This window comes from Hemiscyllium ocellatum, chromosome 12 (assembly GCF_020745735.1).
Source record: "Hemiscyllium ocellatum isolate sHemOce1 chromosome 12, sHemOce1.pat.X.cur, whole genome shotgun sequence".
Lineage (NCBI taxonomy): Eukaryota > Metazoa > Chordata > Chondrichthyes > Orectolobiformes > Hemiscylliidae > Hemiscyllium > Hemiscyllium ocellatum.
Genome location: NC_083412.1, coordinates 76,553,672 through 76,572,329, shown reverse-complemented (window position 1 = coordinate 76,572,329; position 18,658 = coordinate 76,553,672). Strand labels below are relative to the sequence as shown.

Genomic DNA, 18,658 nt, shown 5'->3' with positions numbered 1-18,658 from the left:
CCACATTTCTATATTTATTGTCCATAAATTCCTGCAATAATTTATTACAGTATTTCTCCTGAGACAGGTTCATGTCCATCCTTCAAAAGTAACTTCCATGTAGATGTATATTAGTGTAGAATCGTGTTTTTTTTTTCCCCATCCCCACCCTGTAAATCTTGTGCTATGATCTGACTCAATAGATAATTATGCAAACTGCAAAAGTTATCCCTACCAGCAAAAATCATAGGGATGATCTATCTATTGCTGTTGTATGGGATGAAACTGTAGGAATTCTTGATCTTGCAATTCAGAAGTATTTATGGGGCATGAGGGAGGAAAGGGCTACTGTGTGAACTGGGAAAGAGATGTGAAAAGAGGGAGGAGAAAGTGACAATGCATATAGAGCAAAGAGCAGGCGAAGAATGCCAGTGAGAACCGGAAGGATGACGTGGTGACTCACTGGTTAGCATGCTACCTCTTAGCACAAGGGCATCCAGGTTTGATTCCATCCTTGGAAAACTCATGCTTGCATGCGTTTCCTCCCACAGTCCAAAGATGTGAAGGCTGGGTGAATGTGGGGACAATGTAGAGCTATAGGGATCGGGTGGAGGGTTGGGGTGGGTCTGGGGGGATGATCTTAAGAGCGTCAGTTTGGACTCGATGGGTCGACTGGCCTGCTTCCACAGTGGAGATTCTAAGTAAAGATTTGCTGCCATGAAGTGGTACTAAGAGGTGCAGAAAATTGGCAGCATACGTTTAGGGAAAGGGTGTAAAAGAATACAACTGTGAACTGACAGATAAAACGAACAGGCTTTGTGAACTGTGGTTGGATGTAGGAATTCTAAATGTAATCATTGAAGGCACCAGTACTGTTCAAATATCTTACAATTTATCTGAAGTAAGAGTGGATGCTTATTAATTCTTCTTCAGATGACAGGAGTGTGACTTTAAAGGGGACAGTGAACTAGAACTTGAGGTTACAATTTGTAATGTTTCTGGTATGGAATTTAACTGCAGATCAGGGCCCAGGCATAGTATGAGACTGTAACTGCTAAGCCTCACCTAGGCCCTGAACACTCCCTTGGGGTTTGAGGTAGCAGGGACTGCTGGAGGAAAGGATTAGGAGAGTACTATGGTTAGTGGCAATGCTGGGCAAGTCTCTGAACTCAAAGGTTTCATGTACATTGGACTGCAGACGGACATCATCTTTCACATAGGTGTACAGGTTAGGTGGATTGCCCATGCTAAATTGCCCCTAGTGTCCAGAGATTGTCAGCTAGGTGGGTTAGTCATGGGAAATGCAGAGTTACAGAGATCGGTTAGGGGATGGGTCTGGGTGGGATGCTCTTCAGCGGGTTGATGTGGACTCAATGGGCCAAATGGCTTGCTTCCACAATAGGATTTTATGATTCTTTGATTGGTTAACAGTAAAAATGGGGCACGTTAGGTTCTTTTGGAAGTCAGATCTTCAGATCTAATGGAGAACCATACTGCCTTTCTCCCAGTGTCCACCAATTTGATTAAATTCCACCCAAGTAAAGGCATACTAAGTGGCTACCTCCTGTTCCATTTTTGAAATCCCATTGGCTGCTTTTAGAGGTTATTTTATTTTGGCCTGAGTTTTGCAGTTATCAGGATTTTGAAACTATCAGTATTCACTTTCATTATTCCTTTGAAACTGCAGTATCTGATTCCCAGACATATAGTTATGAGAATTAGAGTCAGAGAGAAGTAAAGCATGGAAACAGACCCTTTGGTCTAACTCATTCCTGCTGGCCAGATATCCTAACCTAATCTAGTCCTATTTGCCAGCACTTGGCCCATATCCCTTTAAACCCTTCCTATTTATATATTCATCCAGATGCCTTTTAAATGCTGCAATTGTACCAGCCTCCTCTACTTCCTTTAGCAGCTCATTCAATACATGCACCATCCTCTGTGTGAAAAAGTTGCCCTATCGGTCCCTTTTATATCTTCCCCCTCTCCCTAAACCTATGCTATTTATCTTGTCTATTTATCCTATCCATGGCCCTCATGATTTTGTAAACCTCTATAAGGTTACCCCTCAGCCTCTGATTCTCCAGGGAAAACAGCCCCAGCCTATTCAGCCTCTCCCTTCAGCTCAAATCCTCCAACCCTGGCAACATCCTTGTAAATCTTTTCTGAACCCTGTCAAGTTTCACAACATCCTTCTGATAGGATGGCAACCAGAATTGCACACAATATTCCAAAAGTGGCCTCACCCACATCCTGTGCAGCCGCAACATGACCTCCCAACTCTGATACTCAGTGCTCTGACCAACAAGTGAAAACATACCAAATGCCTTCTTTAATTCTAAACGTTGCTGTTGGGGAGGCCATATTCCTCCACAGAACCACTAATTTGCTGTGCACAAATCAACCTCTGAACAACTTCTGTGCCCCTGATAAACGTATTTTAAAAGTCTGGAGTGTTATTACCTCCATTCTATGATTTTTTAAAAATATCCATACGTATTTTAAGTAATTCAATTTTTTTTTTGGTATTGCAGTTGCATCTCATGTGCCTGTCCCCATCTTTATTTCGCTATTTATACTCAATGACTAAGAAGTGAAGAGTAATCCATGATTTGTACTTTGTCTGAAAATTCTTCTGTTGCCTACTTGGCCTCCTTGGTGGTGTTGTGCCAGAGATATCTCACAGCTGGAGCCAAATTAAATTGGCATCATAATACAGGACATTGATACCGCTGAGCCGAGTAGATCTTTGTTCAATGTCGTGTTGATCTCTATCCCTTTGCCATTAGCTACAAACCTGAGCTATATTCTCAACTTTCACCCTCATTCTGTTACCAGAGAATATCTTCCTTATTCTTAAAAAGTAAGTTTAGATATGTTCTGCATTACATGGCCAGAAGCTAGACTATATACACTAAAACTTGTGCTTGAAGGCAAACTGTACATTATTATTTTACAGCTTCGCCTCGAGTCTTACATGGGATGTGTGAAAACTACCATAAATATACAAAACCAAAACGTATCCGAGTCTGTGTTGGAACCTGGAATGTAAATGGCGGAAAGCAATTTCGTAGCATTGCTTTCAAGAATCAAACTCTTAATGACTGGCTGTTGGATGCATCAAAAAAGGCAAACATTCAAGAGTTTCAAGGTAAAATCTTGTCTTGCATGGCTTGGAATTTGTGGTAGTCTGGATAATGAAGCAATTTGATGATCTTCATTACTGGATGATAGCATGTTCTGGTGTCCTTACGCAGTTAAATGCCGAAAACTGCAGTCGGTGATGTCTGGTTATTCATCAGTGGTCCTGTTAGTCTTTCTGGATGGAAGAATTTAGAAATTGATTCATTGTGAACATCAACTATTCTCACCAGAATAAGCCATGATGAAAGCAAGCTGTTAATATTTAAATCTTGAATCTATGCAGAGATGTTCTATATAACAGAAATTCAATTACAGTATTTTAAATTGACTATTCAACTTTAGCTTAGTTTTTTTTCCCCCTCCAGCTTTTGGTTACTTATTGATTTTAAACACAGAGGCTTAACTAATCAATCATAATAAGCATAGATCAGCCAACAGAGACATGTAATGGAACACAAAATAATTACTGTTGGAATATTGCATGGAATTTTGGCCTCCTTCCTATCTGAAAGATGTTGTGAAACGCGAAAGGGTTCAGAAAAGATTTACAAGGATGTTGACAGGGTTGGAGGAGTTGAGCTATAGGGAGAGGCTGAACAGGCTGGGGCTGTTTTCCTTGGAGCGTCGGAGGCTGAGGGGTGACCTTTATACAGGTTTACAAAATCATGAGGGGCATGGATAGGATAAATAGTCTTTTCCCTTGGGTGGGGGAGTCCATAACTAGAGGGCATAGGTTTAGGGTGAGAGGGGAAAGATATAAAAGAGACCAAAGGGGCAACCTTTTCACACGGAGGGTGGTACGTGTATGGAATGAGCTGCCAGAGGAAGTGGTGGAGGCTGGTACAATTGCAACATTTAAAAGGCACCTGGATGGGTATATGAATAGGAAGGGTTTGGAGGGATCTGGGCCGGGTGCTGGCAGGTGGGACTAGATTGGGTTGGGATATCTGGTCGGCATGGACGGGTTAGACCGATGGGGCTGTTTCCATGCTGTACATGTCTATGACTCTAACTATTGAGCACTGCACAAGTTTTGTTCATGCAGGAGTAACCTGAATTTGTAAAGGTGTATCGATACAAATGTACTGCTTTGTAAAATTCCTTCATAGCCTCCTGTCCTATCTTTGTAATGTCCTTCATCTGCATAATGTTCTGAGCTAGCTGTGATCCTCTAATTCTGATTATCTGACCATCTCAGACTTGACATGTTCCAAAAAAATGATACTGCATCCTTTACTTTCTGGTCCAAAAGTCTGGAATTTCCACCCTAATCCCGTTGTCTTTCAATCTTGTTTTCATACTTTGAGACAATTAAAACCTACTTCTGAACAAACTTTTGGTAATCTGCCCTAATAACTCTTTTGTGGCTTAGTATTATATTTTCGTAGAATAGCTCGGAATGGAAGTAGGCCACTCAATCCCTCATACCCCTTCCAATATTCAATAAGATATTTGCAAATCTGTTTGCTTCACATTCCTTCTTACCCTCATTACCTTTTAGTCCTTTACTTGTCAATGGTTTCTCTACCTCTTACCTTTTAACAAAAACTTACTTTTGCCACTTTTGAGGAAGAGTATTCTAAAGACTCTGTGAGAAAAATGTTTATCCTCCTCCCTTTCTTAAATGGGGAAACCTTTATTTCTACATAGTGACTGCGAATTCTTTTCTTCCACAAAGGGGATATCCATCCTGCTAAGACCTTTCTAGATCTTGTATGATTCAGTTAAGTTGCCTCTTACTTTTTTAAACTACCAGTTGATAGAAGTCTAGGCTGTTTAATCTTTAAGGTAACCACTTCCAGGAATTAGTCTAGTAAACTTTCTCTGACCTGGCTCCAATGCATTTACATCCATCCTTAAATAAGGAAGCTAATATTGTACTATTGGGCGGGGTATCAGCAGTGTCTTGTATAAAGAAATGTTCAAAGTTTGTGAGAAGATTTGTAGCTCGGGTGCTCGTTGTTGTGGTTCTGTTCGCCGAGCTGGGAGTTTTTGTTGCAAATGTTTCGTCCCCTTTCTAGGTGACATCTTCAGTGCTTGGGAGCCTCCTGTGAAGCGCTTCTGTGCTGATTCCTCCGGCATTTATACTGGTTTGAATCTGCTGCTCCCAGTTGTCAGTTGCTGTCCGCTGCAGTGGCCGGTATATAGGGTCTAGGTCGATGTGTCTGTTGATAGAATTTGTGGATGAGTGCCATGCTTCTATCAACAGACACATCGACCTAGACCCTATATACTGGCCACTGCAGCGGACAGCAACTGACAACCAGAAGCGGCAGATTCAAACCAGTATAAATGCCGGAGGAATCAGCACAGAAGCGCTTCACAGGAGGCTCCCAAGCACTAAAGATGTCACCTAGAAAGGGGACAAAATGTTTGCAACAAAAACTCTCAGCTCGGCGAACAGAACCACAACATAAAGAAATGTAGCCACCCTACTTTTGTATTCAATTCCCTTCATGACAAATAATAGCATGCACTTAGCTTTTCTAATTACTTGTTGTACCTGCTAACTAAATTTTTGTGATTCATGCATGAAGATATCTAGGTGTCTCTGCATTTCCAGAGCCCTGCAATTTCTCACTATTTAAAACATCATTGTTTATTCTTTCTGCCAATGCAGTTGATTCTGATGTAATGTGTAGTTCAGTTCCAATGCGAATCCCCGTTTTAAGAAAATCACGTAATAGCAATGCCATTTCAAGTAATGGGGTTGGAATTGTGTTATAACCAATACAAGCTAAGAAAGTTCGCATTCTACAAATAACTGTCTAAATTCTTCAATCTCGTTAACGTCAGTTCGTTGAAGACGTGTTCTAGCAGAACCGGCTGTATGGACACTTTCTTATTTTCCCACATCATGCTCCGTTTGACAGATCTTTGCCCATTCACTTAACTGATAATATCTTTTTGCAGTCTCCATATATCCTTTTCACAACTTCCTTTCCTAACTGTCTTTGTTATCAGCACATTTGGCAACCATACCTTCCATTCCTTTGTCCAATTTACTTAGATAAATTGTAAACAATTGTGATTCCAGTACCAATTGCTGTATATGGCATTGGTTACATCTTACGGATTTGAAAATGACCTATTTATGCCTTCTCTCTGCTTCGTAATAGCCAACCAATCTTCTGCCCGTAATGAACTTTAATTTTCCACAATAATCTTTGTTTCCTTTTGGAAATTTAAGTCCAGTACATCCACTGATTCCTTTTTAGCATGTGTTACCTTCACAAAGAACTCCATTAGACTGATCAATCGTGATTCCCTTTCACAAAACCATGTCCTCTGCCTGATTACCCAAAATTATCCAAGTGCCCTGCTATAATGTCTATAATAACAGCTTCTAATCTTCGTTTTAATGTGTGTTAATCTAAATGGCCTGTAGTTGCTGCTTTCTATCTCCCTTTTTGAATAAAGGAATTACATTCACTAATTTCCAATCCAGTGGTACCACCTTCAAATCAAGAGTTTTAGGAACAAAGAAACCAATATGCTGATGGTGTCTGTCCAGCCATTTCTTTTTTTAAGACAAAAGACAAAGTTAATCAGATCTGGGAACTTGTCAGCCTGCGATCACTCAGTACCATTTCTGTGGTGACTTGTAATTTTCTCGTGTTCCTCCCTCCCTCCCATTTTGCTTAAATCCTATTTCTGAAATGCAACTTCTATCCTGTATAATGAAAAATGATGTATGTTACAACACAAGAAGGTAATTTGGCTCTTCAAATCCATGCAGGATCTCTGAGTTATTTACCTGCTCTCACTTGCATGCCTTTTCCCTGTAGCCCTACAGGATTTTTTTTCTCTTCAGCTTTTATCCAGTTCCCTTTTAAAAACCATAATTTAATATGCCTCACCTACTTCCTCAGACAATTGCTTTCAGGATTCTAATTATTCATTGTAAGTGTGCTACTTTCATTCTTCTGCCACTGACCCTAGATCTATCTTCCATACTTTCAAAGTCACCAGCAAGTACAGTTCCTTTGCAGCTGACTACAAAATTTGAGCCAGTATTTATTTTATTAGCTTCATCTGTGCAAAGCATGATAAATTGTCTAATGTTCATGTCATGTATTGTTGCTATTATGGCAAAAGTATTGAGAAGCCCATTAGTGTTTTTTTTTTACTCGCCATAGTATCGTGATCATCCCCTCATCCTTTTTGGAGCAATAGGGATAAGCAAACAAATGCACCTTTGCCAGCATTGTCCACATCTCAAGGGACGTTCATTTTTAAATCTCTCTATAACCCTATGCCTCCTCATCTCTTTAGCCTCCTCTAGCACCAGGCCCCGAAGCCCAAACTCTCTTGTTGACTCAGCCTATTTTGCAGTCATTCCCAGATCCTGCTCACTCTCTCGGCGGAGCAGGTAACGGCTGTCTGGTGGTGTTTTTTTTAAGTCGCGGGTATAGTCCAGTTTTTGTTTTTTAACGGCTAAAATTTAAAGTTGTTTTTAAGCGCCTAGCGGACCCGGAAGCTGGTGTCGCACTAGGTTACCTGGGAAGGTTTTTTTTCTTATAAAAGCGCGCAGGCGAGGAACCCGAGGCACTACAGGGGTAGAGCCTCCCACCCGCCCTCCTCCTCTAACCTAATAATAAGACCCGTTGTGGTAAGCAGGTAAGTGCTGCATTTTGCTTGTTTGATTCTTTAGATCTAGTTTTTTTAAAAGTTTACCTTTTAGAGGGATGGCAGCGAAGGCAGTGCAATGTTCCTCTTGCAACATGTATGAGGTGAGGGAAGCCATTAGCGTCCCTGCTGATTACACTTGCAAGAAGTGCACCCATCTCCAGCTCCTCCAAGACCGTGTTAGGGAACTGGAGCTGGAGTTGGATGAACTGCGGATCATTCGGGAGGCAGAGGTGGTCATAGATCAGAGCTTTAGGGAAGTAGTTACTCCGAAAGTTACAGAGAGATGGGTGACAGTGAGGGGGAGTGGGAGGAAGCAGCCAGTGCAGGGACCCCCTGCGGTCATTCCCCTCAAGAACAAGTATACCGTTTTGGATACTTGTGGGGGGGATGACTTACCAGGGGTAAGCAACGAGGTTCAGGCCTTTGGCACGGAGCCTGTCCCTGTTGCTCAGAAGGGAAGAGTGGAGAAAGGTAGAGCGATAGTTCTTGGGGACTCAATAGTGAGGGGCACAGGTAGGCGGTTTTGCGGGGGCGACAGAGACTCACGATTGGTATGTTGCCTCCCAGGTGCAAGGGTACGTGATGTATCTGATCGTGTTTTCCGGGTCCTTAAGGGGGAGGTGGAGCAGCCCCAGGTCGTGGTCCACGTTAGCACCAACGACAGAGGTAGGAAGAGGGGTGAGGATGTTAGGCAGACTTTCAGGGAGCTAGGTTGGAAGCTCAGAGCTAGAACGAACAGAGTTGTTGTCTCTGGTTTGTTACCCGTGCCACGTGATAGAGAGTCGAGGAATAGGGAGAGAGAACAGTTAAATGCGTGGCTACAGGGATGGTGCAGGAGGGAGGGATTCCGGTTTCTGGACAACTGGGGTTCTTTCTGGGGAAGGTGGGACCTCTATAAACAGGATGGTCTACACCTGAACCTGAGGGGCACCAGTATCCTTGGAGGGAGGTTTGCTAGTGCTCTTTGGGAGGGTTTAAACTAAGTCTGCAGGGGCATGGGAACCTGGACTGTTGCTTTAGGGTTCAGGACCTTGAGTGTAGGGAGATTAGGAACAAGGCATCGATCTCGAAGGAGGGTGCCTGTAAACAGGAAGGTGGCTTGAAGTGTGTATACTTCAATGCCAGAAGTATAAGAAATAAGGTAGGTGAACTTGCAGCGTGGGTTGTACCTGGGACTTCGATGTTGTGGCCATTACAGAGACGTGGGTAGAACAGGGACAGGAATGGCTGTTGCAGGTTCCAGGGTTTAAATGTTTTAGCAGGGTCAGAGATGGGGGTAAAAGAGGGGGAGGTGTGGCATTGCTTGTCAAGGATAGTATTACAGCGGTGGAAAGGACGATGGAGGAAGACTTGCCATCTGAGATAGTTTGGGCTGAGGTTAGAAATAAGAAAGGTGAGGTCACCCTGTTAGGAGTTTTCTACAGGCCTCCTAATAGTCCGAGAGAAGTAGAGGAAAGTATTGCGAGGATGATTCAGGAGAAGAGTGAAAGTAACAGGGTGGTTGTTATGGGGGACTTTAACTTCCCAGATATTGACTGGGAAAGCTATAGCTCGAGTTCATTAGATGGGTCGGTGTTTGTCCAATGTGTGCAGGAGGGTTTCCTGACACAATATGTAGACAGGCCAACAAGAGGTGAGGCTATACTGGATTTGGTTCTAGGTAATGAACCAGGCCAGGTGTTAGACTTGGAGGTAGGTGAGCACTTCGGGGACAGTGACCACAACTCGGTGACTTTTACTCTAGTGATGGAGAGGGATGTGTGCACTGCAGGGCAAGAGTTATAGCTGGGGGCATGGAAATTATGATGCAGTGAGGCATGACTTAGGATACGTGGATTGGAAAAATAGGCTTCAAGGGAAGAACACAAATGATATGTGGAGATTGTTCAAGGAACAGCTATTGGGTGTCCTTGATAAGTATTTACCAGTCAGGCAGGGAGTAAAGGGTCTTGCGAGGGAGCCGTGGGTTTAATAAGGAATTGGAATCCCTTGTGAAAGGGAAGAGGGCAGCCTATGTAAAGATGAGGCGTGAAGGTTCAGTTGGGGCGATTGAGAGTTATAAGGTAGCCAGGAAGGATCTAAAGAGAGAGCTAAGAGCAGCGAGAAGGGGACATGAAAAGTCCTTAGTTGGTAGGATTAGGGAAAACCCCAAGGCTTTCTATAGGTATGTCAGGAATAAAAGGATGACTAGGGTAGGTATCGGTCCAGTCAAGGATAGTAGTGGGAAGTTGTGCGTGGAGGCGGAGGAGATTGGAGAGACACTAAATCAATACTTTTCGTCAGTATTCACTCAGGAACAGGACACTGTTGCTGATGTGAATATTGAATCACAAGTGATTAGAATGGATGACCTTGAGGTATGTAGGGAAGAGATCTGGGGAATACTGGAAAGGATGAAAATAGATAAGTCCCCTGGGCCTGATGGCATTTATCCTAGGATCCTCTGGGAAGCTAGGGAGGAGATAGCGGAGCCATTGGCCTTGATTTTTATGTCGTCATTGTCTACGGGAATAGTGACAGAAGACTGGAGGATAGCGAATGTGGTCCCCTTGTTCAAGAAGGGGAGTAGGGATAGCCCGAGTAACTATAGGCCAGTGAGTCTCACTTCTGTTGTGGGCAAAGTCTTAGAGAGAATTGTAAGGGATAGGATTTATGAACATCGGGATAGGAATAATGTGATCAAGGATAGTAGGCATGGTTTTGTGAAGGGCAGGTTGTGCCTCACAAACCTTATTGAGTTCTTTGAGAAGGTGACCAAGGAAGTGGACGAAGGTAAAGCAGTAGATGTGGTGTATATGGATTTTAGTAAGGCGTTCAATAAGGTACCCCACGGTAGGCTAATGCAAAAACTACGGAGGTATGGCATTGAGGGTGCATTAGAGGTTTGGATTAGGAATCGGCTGGCTGGAAGGAGACAGAGGGTAGTAGTTGATGGTATAGGTTCATCTTGGAGTGCAGTTACTAGCGGTGTTTCACAAGGATCTGTTTTGGGACCATTGCTGTTGGTCATTTTTATAAGTGACCTAGAGGAGGGGCTTGAAAGCTGGGTGAGCAAGTTTGCGGATGACACAAAAGTCGGTGGAGTTGTGGACAGCGAAGAAGGATGTGGCAGGTTACAGTGGGATATAGATAAGTTGCAGAGCTGGGCAGAAAGGTGGCAAATGGAGTTCAATGTAGCTAAGTGTGAAGTCATTCACTTTGGTAGGAGTAACAAGAAGATGGATTACTGGGCTAATGGTAGGCTACTTGGTAGTGTGGATGAGCAGGGGGATCTTGGTGTCCATGTACACAGATCTCTGAAAGTTGCCACCCAGATAAATAGTGCTGTGAAGAAGGCATATAGCGTACTGGGCTTTATTGGTAGAGGAATTGAGTTCCGGAGTCCTGAGGTCATGTTGCAGTTGTATAAGACTCTGGTGCGGCCTCATCTGGAGTATTGTGTGCAGTTTTGGTCGCCATACTATAGGAAGGACGTGGAGGCATTGGAATGAGTGCAGAGGAGGTTTACCAGGATGTTGCCTGGCATGGTAGGAAGATCGTATGAGGAAAGGCTGAGGCACTTGGCGCTGTTCTCATTGGAGAAAAGAAGGTTTAGGGGAGATTTGATAGAGGTGTACAAGATGATTAGGGGTTTAGATAGGGTTGACAGTGAGAACCTTTTTCCGCTAATGGAGTCAGCTGGTACTAGGGCACACAGCTTTAAATTAAGGGGTGGTAGGTATAGGACAGATGTTAGGGTAGATTCTTTACTCAGCGGGTTGTGAGTTCATGGAATGCCCTGCCAGTAGCAGTGGTGGACTCTCCCTCTTTATGGTCATTTAAGCGGGCATTGGATAAGCATATGGAGGTTATTGGGCTAGTGTAGGTTAGGTAGGCTTTGGTCAGCGCAACATCGAGGGCCGAAGGGCCTGTACTGCGCTGTATTTTTTTTCTATGTTCTATGGTGGCTGTGCTGTTAGCTACCAGGTCCCCATTTTGGAACTCCCCTTGAATTTCTCCACCTCTTCTAAGGCTCCTTAAAACCTGCCTCTTTCCCAAGGCCATTGTTCACCTTTCCTAATCAAATCTCTAGATTTAGCATATTTTTTTCCAATACCTATGTTATATATTGAGACATTTTATTTGTTGAAAGCTCTCTGTAGCTAAATTACTGCAGTATCCTCCTCTATGCTGTACTATTTTGGTTTCTGAGACCAAGTCATGCAGTTTGTTCTTTCCTCTAGTTTGGTTTCGTATCCTCATTGTGTATTTTTATTTGTCTCCTAATGCGAGCCCCTTTTATTTTTGTTTTTCCAAAAGTCTTTTTCACATTTTTTTTTGCTTTGAACATTTTTGGCGCTCTTTTCGTGTTCTGATACCTTGTTTATTTAACTTTTGTTGCCTTTTGAGTTTCCTAGATTAGAGTCATAGTCATAGAGATCTGCAACATAGAGTCTGCACCGATCAAAAATAAGCTCCAAATTATTCTGATTAAATTTCCCAGCACTCAGCCAATAGCCTTGTTTACCTTGGCATCTCAAATATACATTTAAATACTCTTTAAATGTTAGGAGGGCTTCTGCCTTTATCGCCATTAAGGCAGTGAGTTCCAGATCCTGCCACCCTTTGAGTTGGGGAAAGAAATTTCCCTCTAAACCTCCTGACCCTTACCTTAAATTTGTGTTCCCAGTCATTAATCCCTCCACCAAGGTGAAAGGTTACTCTCTGTATCCACTACTTATGCCCCTCATAATTTTATATATCTCAGTCTCCTCTGCTCCAAGAAAAGCAGTCCCAATGTATTCAACCTCTTTTCATAACTAAAACTGGACAGCAAGGTCACAATTTTTTTCTCGTGAAACTTTAATCCATTCACCCAGAACCTAAGTTTTCTACTCTGGATTTATGATGATTTACTATGTGCAATCTTTAAAATAGGTACTTCCTTAACTTCCTCAACAACTTAATTGTCTGCTGTCTTCATCTGAAATTGAAACTACATAAACTAATGGTTTCCTAAGCTTATGTCTTGATTTATAGCTGCTGTTTTATAAAACCTATCTGCCAAGTGTCAATTACCAAACCCGTGGAGGTTTTCACTAGCCTGGATTATTTGTATGTGCCACTTCCCTCTTTCCTGAGTATTAACCAATTTTCTGTCTTATTTCTTATTCCAGACAAGAGTGGCAAATCTGTGGACATTTTTGCTATTGGATTTGAGGAAATGGTTGAGCTCAATGCAGGAAATATTGTAAGTGCAAGGTACGTAGTAATGTATGTTTCTATTATTGGTAATTCTAATGAAGAAATAAAGTGAATGACAATCTATGCATTACCATTTAGGATCAATTTTGTATATTGTGGTTGCAAACATAAGCCAAGTGATTGTACTTTGAAATTTGGGTTTCTTTAAATATGAAGTGTACTTCATGGGAGAAGAATGATTTATTGTGTTAATTTACATTTAATGGTGTTAACAATAGTATTAACATATGGGTTTCCTTTTTGACCCTCATCATAACGCAATAATCTGAGCTGAAGTCTTTATTATATTCCAATATTGATTCTTTTGCATAACTGCTGGTTTATTTCACTTCAAATATGTCAATTTAAATCTAAGGAGGTGTTCAGGTCTAATCTTATTGATCAAGGAAATAAATTCTGCAATCTTAAAAAAAAATTGAAATATGTTGTTATTCTGCATTGAATTTACTTTGCTAGTGTGAAACACTTAGCTGGAGCTTAAATTCCCTGCCAGTGGGTTTGAAGGCAAGCAAAGTGGGCACCACATCTACTGCCTCCCCACTTGACCATGCCTCCCCTACATTTATACACAGGAAGGTGAAGTTGTCGGGCAGCCAATCCACCCTTCGATCAATTAAGCCATGTGTACATAAGGCCAATATCATATATTGAGTTTTAAATAGAGCGTTAGGGCCACAGTCCATGGTGAATAATTATTTGCAAAAGCAGATACTGCAAATGCTAGAGATCTGAAACAAGGCTGAAAACACTAGGTTAGTCAGGCTTGCATGTAGATTGGAAAATCTAAATTTTTGTTTCAGATCCATGGCCTTCATCAGATTTGCATGTAATTGAAATTGGAACTCTGTTAAATATCATTTATCATAGGTTTTATCTTTACTCCTATTTTCAAACATTTCTCTAATGTTCTTGCTTTTCAATGTGGCTCATCAGATATTACCTAGTAATGTCTAAAACATTCCATTTCTTAGACTGGAGCAAAATGAGATCTCGCATTTTGCAGCAACTGTAATTTGTTCCCCAATCTAACAGATATAAGCATTATACATGTACTAGTATACTCTGATTCTTATTATGTATAACTGTTTGATAGCACTACTAATCAGAAGCTGTGGGCAGCTGAGATACAGAAGAGTATCTCCAGGGATTGCAAGTATGTTCTTTTAGCTTCTGAGCAGCTCGTGGGTGTCTGCTTGTTCGTTTTTATCCGACCACAGCACGCACCATACATCAGGTTAGTCTGTTTTGTAATATTTGATAAGTCAAAATTTGTTTTTAGCTGTATTTCCACTACAAGAGAAAAAAAACAACATTGCAATATTATTTTAACAATTCAGTAACTTGTGCAAATGTATTGTTTGAATCAAAACGTTTCACTCTGAGGCATTCAACCATCCTTTCAGGATGACAGTGATTCAATTGTACATAAGCTAGAGAGATACTGCCCTGTGGGCAATTAAGTTTTATAATCTTGTTTTTAAAAAAAAAATCATTGAGTTGAACTGCTATTTACATTTGGCAAAACAACTGGTACATATCTATCACTTTAATGCTGCTCTTTGAACCTTCTAACTCTGGGTATTTTCAATAGTTGCTATTTTTAATTGGCATCGGAGTTTGGGTTTTGTCCAAATACTATGTGGTACCTACTTTTCCTCTCTAGTTTTAATTAAAAGTAAATTTGTTCTACAAAAGAATGGCAATTCAGTTGGCTAGACATTAATTGAGATGTTTTTTATCTGTGAACTTGTTTTCAAATTCAGCTCATATCTTAATGGGAGTCATAATCTAGTTCTATAATTTGGCTTGAAAGCGATAGTTATTTAGTGAGGTTGCTGTGCTAAATGGAAAATTGTACATGAGCAGTGATCCATGATTGAGGCTGAGAAAACAAATGGAACTTTATCCTCTAGTAAACTTCTGTCCCTTGAGGTAATCCCTGTTTATTAACTTAATTTTCATTTGAAAAACATCTTATTCTTTAGTAATGATGTTTATCCCTTTAAGCACAAAATTGACTAAAAATAGTAATGAAGGATATATATTTTGCTATTAACAGCAAGCTGTTGAGTAAGTTTGCTTTAAAGATAATTATTGACTTATTAAAACACTTTGTTAAATGTTCTCTTTTGCTAATTACACATATGGAATTTGATTTCAGAGATGTAGCAGTTGACACTGTTAAAACTGGAATGGGAGGAGCCACTGGTAACAAAGGGGCAGTTGCTGTTCGTATGGTGTTCCATAGTACCAGCCTCTGCTTTGTTTGTGCACATTTTGCTGCTGGCCAATCGCAAGTCAAAGAAAGGAATGAAGATTACATTGAAATAGCTCGCAAACTGAGTTTTCCAATGGTATGATCAACATCAATGGATGAATATTTTAATTCTCATTTTGTGTTGAAATACAAGAATTGAGGAGGCCTTAATAGTCCCTAAGTAACTTTTATTTTGTTGGCACAAAGCACAAGTATTTATGTTTAAAGATAAAGATATGGATTAGTAGCATGTTTGTGGAATAAATTTAATTTTAAAATAAACTTGCAATGATAACTCCTTTCAGAGCCTCAGCATGTCTTAAAGCTCTAACCATTGAAGTGCTTTTGACCTCTTGTAGGAAACATTTTTTTTCTGTTTCGTTCATGGGATATAGGTGTTGCTGGCTTTCCCAGCATTGTTGACAATTTGAGAACAGCAAGCTCTCAAACAGCAATATAATTTTAACCAGAATTTTATTTTATGTTGAATGAGATTTCACATTATAGGAAGGATGTGGAAGCTTTGGAAAGGGTTCAGTGGAGATTTACTAGGATGTTGCCTGATTTGAAGGGAAGGTCTTATGAGGCAAGACTGAGGGACTTGAGGCTATTTTTCTTCAAAAGAAGAAGGTTGAGAAGTGACTTGATTGAGACATAAGATAATCAGAGGGTGAGATAGGGTGGACAGTGGGAGCCTTTTTTCTCAGATGGTGATGACTAGCACAAAGGGACGTAGCTTTAAATTGAGCGGTGATAGATATAGATAGATGTCAGTGGTAGTTTCTTTCCTCAGAGTAGTAAGGGCATGGAATGCACTGCCTGCAACAGTAGTAGACTCGCGAGTTTTAAGGGCAATTAAATGGTCATTGGATAAACATATGGGTGAAAATGGAATAATGTAGGATAGATTGGTTTCACAGGTTAGCGCAACATTGAGGGCTGAAGGGCCTGTACTGTGGTGTAATGTTCTATTAATGGAATTCCAGCATTCATTCTTTTTCAAGAGAGCTGGACTGAGGAGATTCAAGTAACTTATCTATGAATGGGATTGGCTTCACTTTATCTTTTTTGAGGGAAAGTTTATCACTTATTGCCTAATGAAGTTATGCACTGTGCATTAAAATGCTTATATCAAATCTTGTTTCTAAATTATTGGAAGTGCACTCTTCTCTGACTCATAGTGTTCTGGGTTCAAGTGTCATTTTAACACTTTACAGAAATCAAGCCTGCAATTGCTGCACTGTTGATAAGTATCGTATTTTGGTTGAGACATAAACTGGCCCCATCGGTCTACTCTGAAGAATGTAAAAGAACACAAGGCGCTATTTTGAAGAAAAACAAAAGAAGATTGATCCCTGGTATTCTGGCCAAAGTTTATTACTCAGTGAATATTATAAAGTCAAATTATCCAGTCATTATGCTGCTGTTTGAGAGTTTCCAATGCACAAATTAAGTGCCATGTTTGCTAAATTACAACCATGACTGCATTTCAAAAATAAGCACAGTAAAATACTTTGAAACATCTGGTGACATAATCTGTACAAATGTAATTTTTTGAAGATATATTTCATTACTTTGTGATCTTTATTTTACTCGATTACATTGCCACATTTCAGCCAAAATGACTCCTATAAAACAAGTTTAAAATTAATTGCAAAAATATTATAATGTGTACTACATTATTGTGGCAAAATCATGGTGTCCCTCCTTCTGGGTCAGAAAGACCAGGTTCAAAGCCCAACAGCCCCAGGTGTTTCTCATAACATACTTGAATAAGTTGATTAAATATATCAGCAATAATGTGTTGATGTAATCTTTTAAACTGAAACATGTGCCAAAGTTTTCCAGTTGTGAAATCACATGAAGGCAAGTTAATTAAATAGAATGGGAGTGGCCCAGAGCTCCACTGCCATCCTCCCTCTGTCTGAATTAAATTCTGTACATAAAGGTGCAAGCTCGATGAAAGTGGGCAGTCAGAGGTCACTTAAGGACCTATTCCCACCTGAGCTAAATTATCTCCTCAAAGCAGAACGAGAGTTTGCCCATCTGACTGGAAACCAGTGCAAGTTGGCCGCAGTTGTGGAGGGTGACCTTTTGATCTGCACTGATTTGTGGAGGGTGCATATTGGTCAGTGACAGTCATCATCTGCCTCCCTTGCATTCTCCCAAACCCATAAACACACTCCTCACAAAGCACCTCGCTGAGATTTTGCCCTTGAGATGGTTAGTGTCCTCCCGGTAGTGGCTACAGGTTTCAGTGGAATTGCTGAATATGAAAACTGTTGACCCTAGCAGGTGGGACTCACTTGATCTGGGTCCTAATTCCAATTGAAAATCTATTGTGGACTAATTAGGTGCCTGATTGCTAGAGGTTTTGAGCTTTTGGAGCCTAACCACACAAGGCCTTCTTTACACAAATTTTGCTTTTGAACTTAGTCCAAAGATTCTAGTCAATGTTTTAGGTTGTGACACAAATTCGTCGACAGAGGTTTGCTGTATCAACTATTAAGCCAACCAGTGTCCCAATTGTCAGTTAGATGCAGAATTACGTGGCATCTCCTTCATAGTTTGTTCACATTAAAATTAAAAGCTGGAAAATTACAGGGGGTCATCTATCTAAAGTACATTCCTGCTCTCAATAGCTCGGAGTGATGATTGCTGACTATGTCGAATCAGTGTGTTACATTGTACCTCAAGATCAGGAGTCCAATGGGGAGATTTAACAAAACCTGCCTTGTAGTAAAGACAAAAAATTGGTTAAAGATTATAGCCAGTGAAACAAACAAATGGACTTAAAGCAAAAGCTTAAATAATTAAAGAAAACCAGGGCAGGTTTTTCCAACAATGCCAAAGTGGGAGAACTATAAACTATTAAAAACACAGATTATTTTGACGGAAAATAACTTTTTAACTTAACAATTTAATTCTGAGCTATGTGTTTCTGCTTTTACTAGGGGAGGTTACTATTTTCTCATGACTATATATTTTGGTGTGGAGATTTTAATTATCGCATTGATCTGCCAAATGAAGAAGTAAAAGAGCTGATCAGACAACAGAACTGGGACTCTCTCCTTTCAGGAGATCAACTTATTAATCAGAAAAATGCTGGACATGTAAGATAAAAGTTTATTTTTAAAGTGTTAAGTTTAATGTTTATCAATATTATAATTGAAAAGTACGTTTGTAGAAGACTCTTAAATAACATTATTTTTGTCAAATAAATTTTTTTTAACGATTGGACAGAAGGGAGGCAGAGAATATAGCACGTCTTACTCCATCTTATAATTGAACTTTAATTACCAAGAAATAGATCTAATGTAGTATTTGAATTCTCTAAATTGAAGAACGTGTTCAGACAATGCATTTATGCCCTTTTTACAACCTGCTAGTGTTGTGTTGTGA

The 18,658-nt window shown here is 40.5% G+C and overlaps 1 protein-coding gene across 4 annotated transcripts in view; it reads left to right on the top strand.

Moving 5' to 3' along the window:
• The window catches only part of synj1 (synaptojanin 1), a 105,481-nt gene that overhangs the window by 53,630 nt on the left and 33,193 nt on the right, over window positions 1-18,658 (top strand). For all 4 annotated transcript variants that reach the window (XM_060833725.1, XM_060833723.1, XM_060833724.1 and 1 more), the window contains 5 exons: window positions 2,939-3,130; window positions 12,912-12,996; window positions 14,093-14,233; window positions 15,161-15,353; window positions 18,211-18,369. In XM_060833725.1, the coding sequence (XP_060689708.1) occupies window positions 2,939-3,130; window positions 12,912-12,996; window positions 14,093-14,233; window positions 15,161-15,353; window positions 18,211-18,369 (770 nt within the window). The remainder of the gene's footprint in view (window positions 1-2,938; window positions 3,131-12,911; window positions 12,997-14,092; window positions 14,234-15,160; window positions 15,354-18,210; window positions 18,370-18,658) is intronic.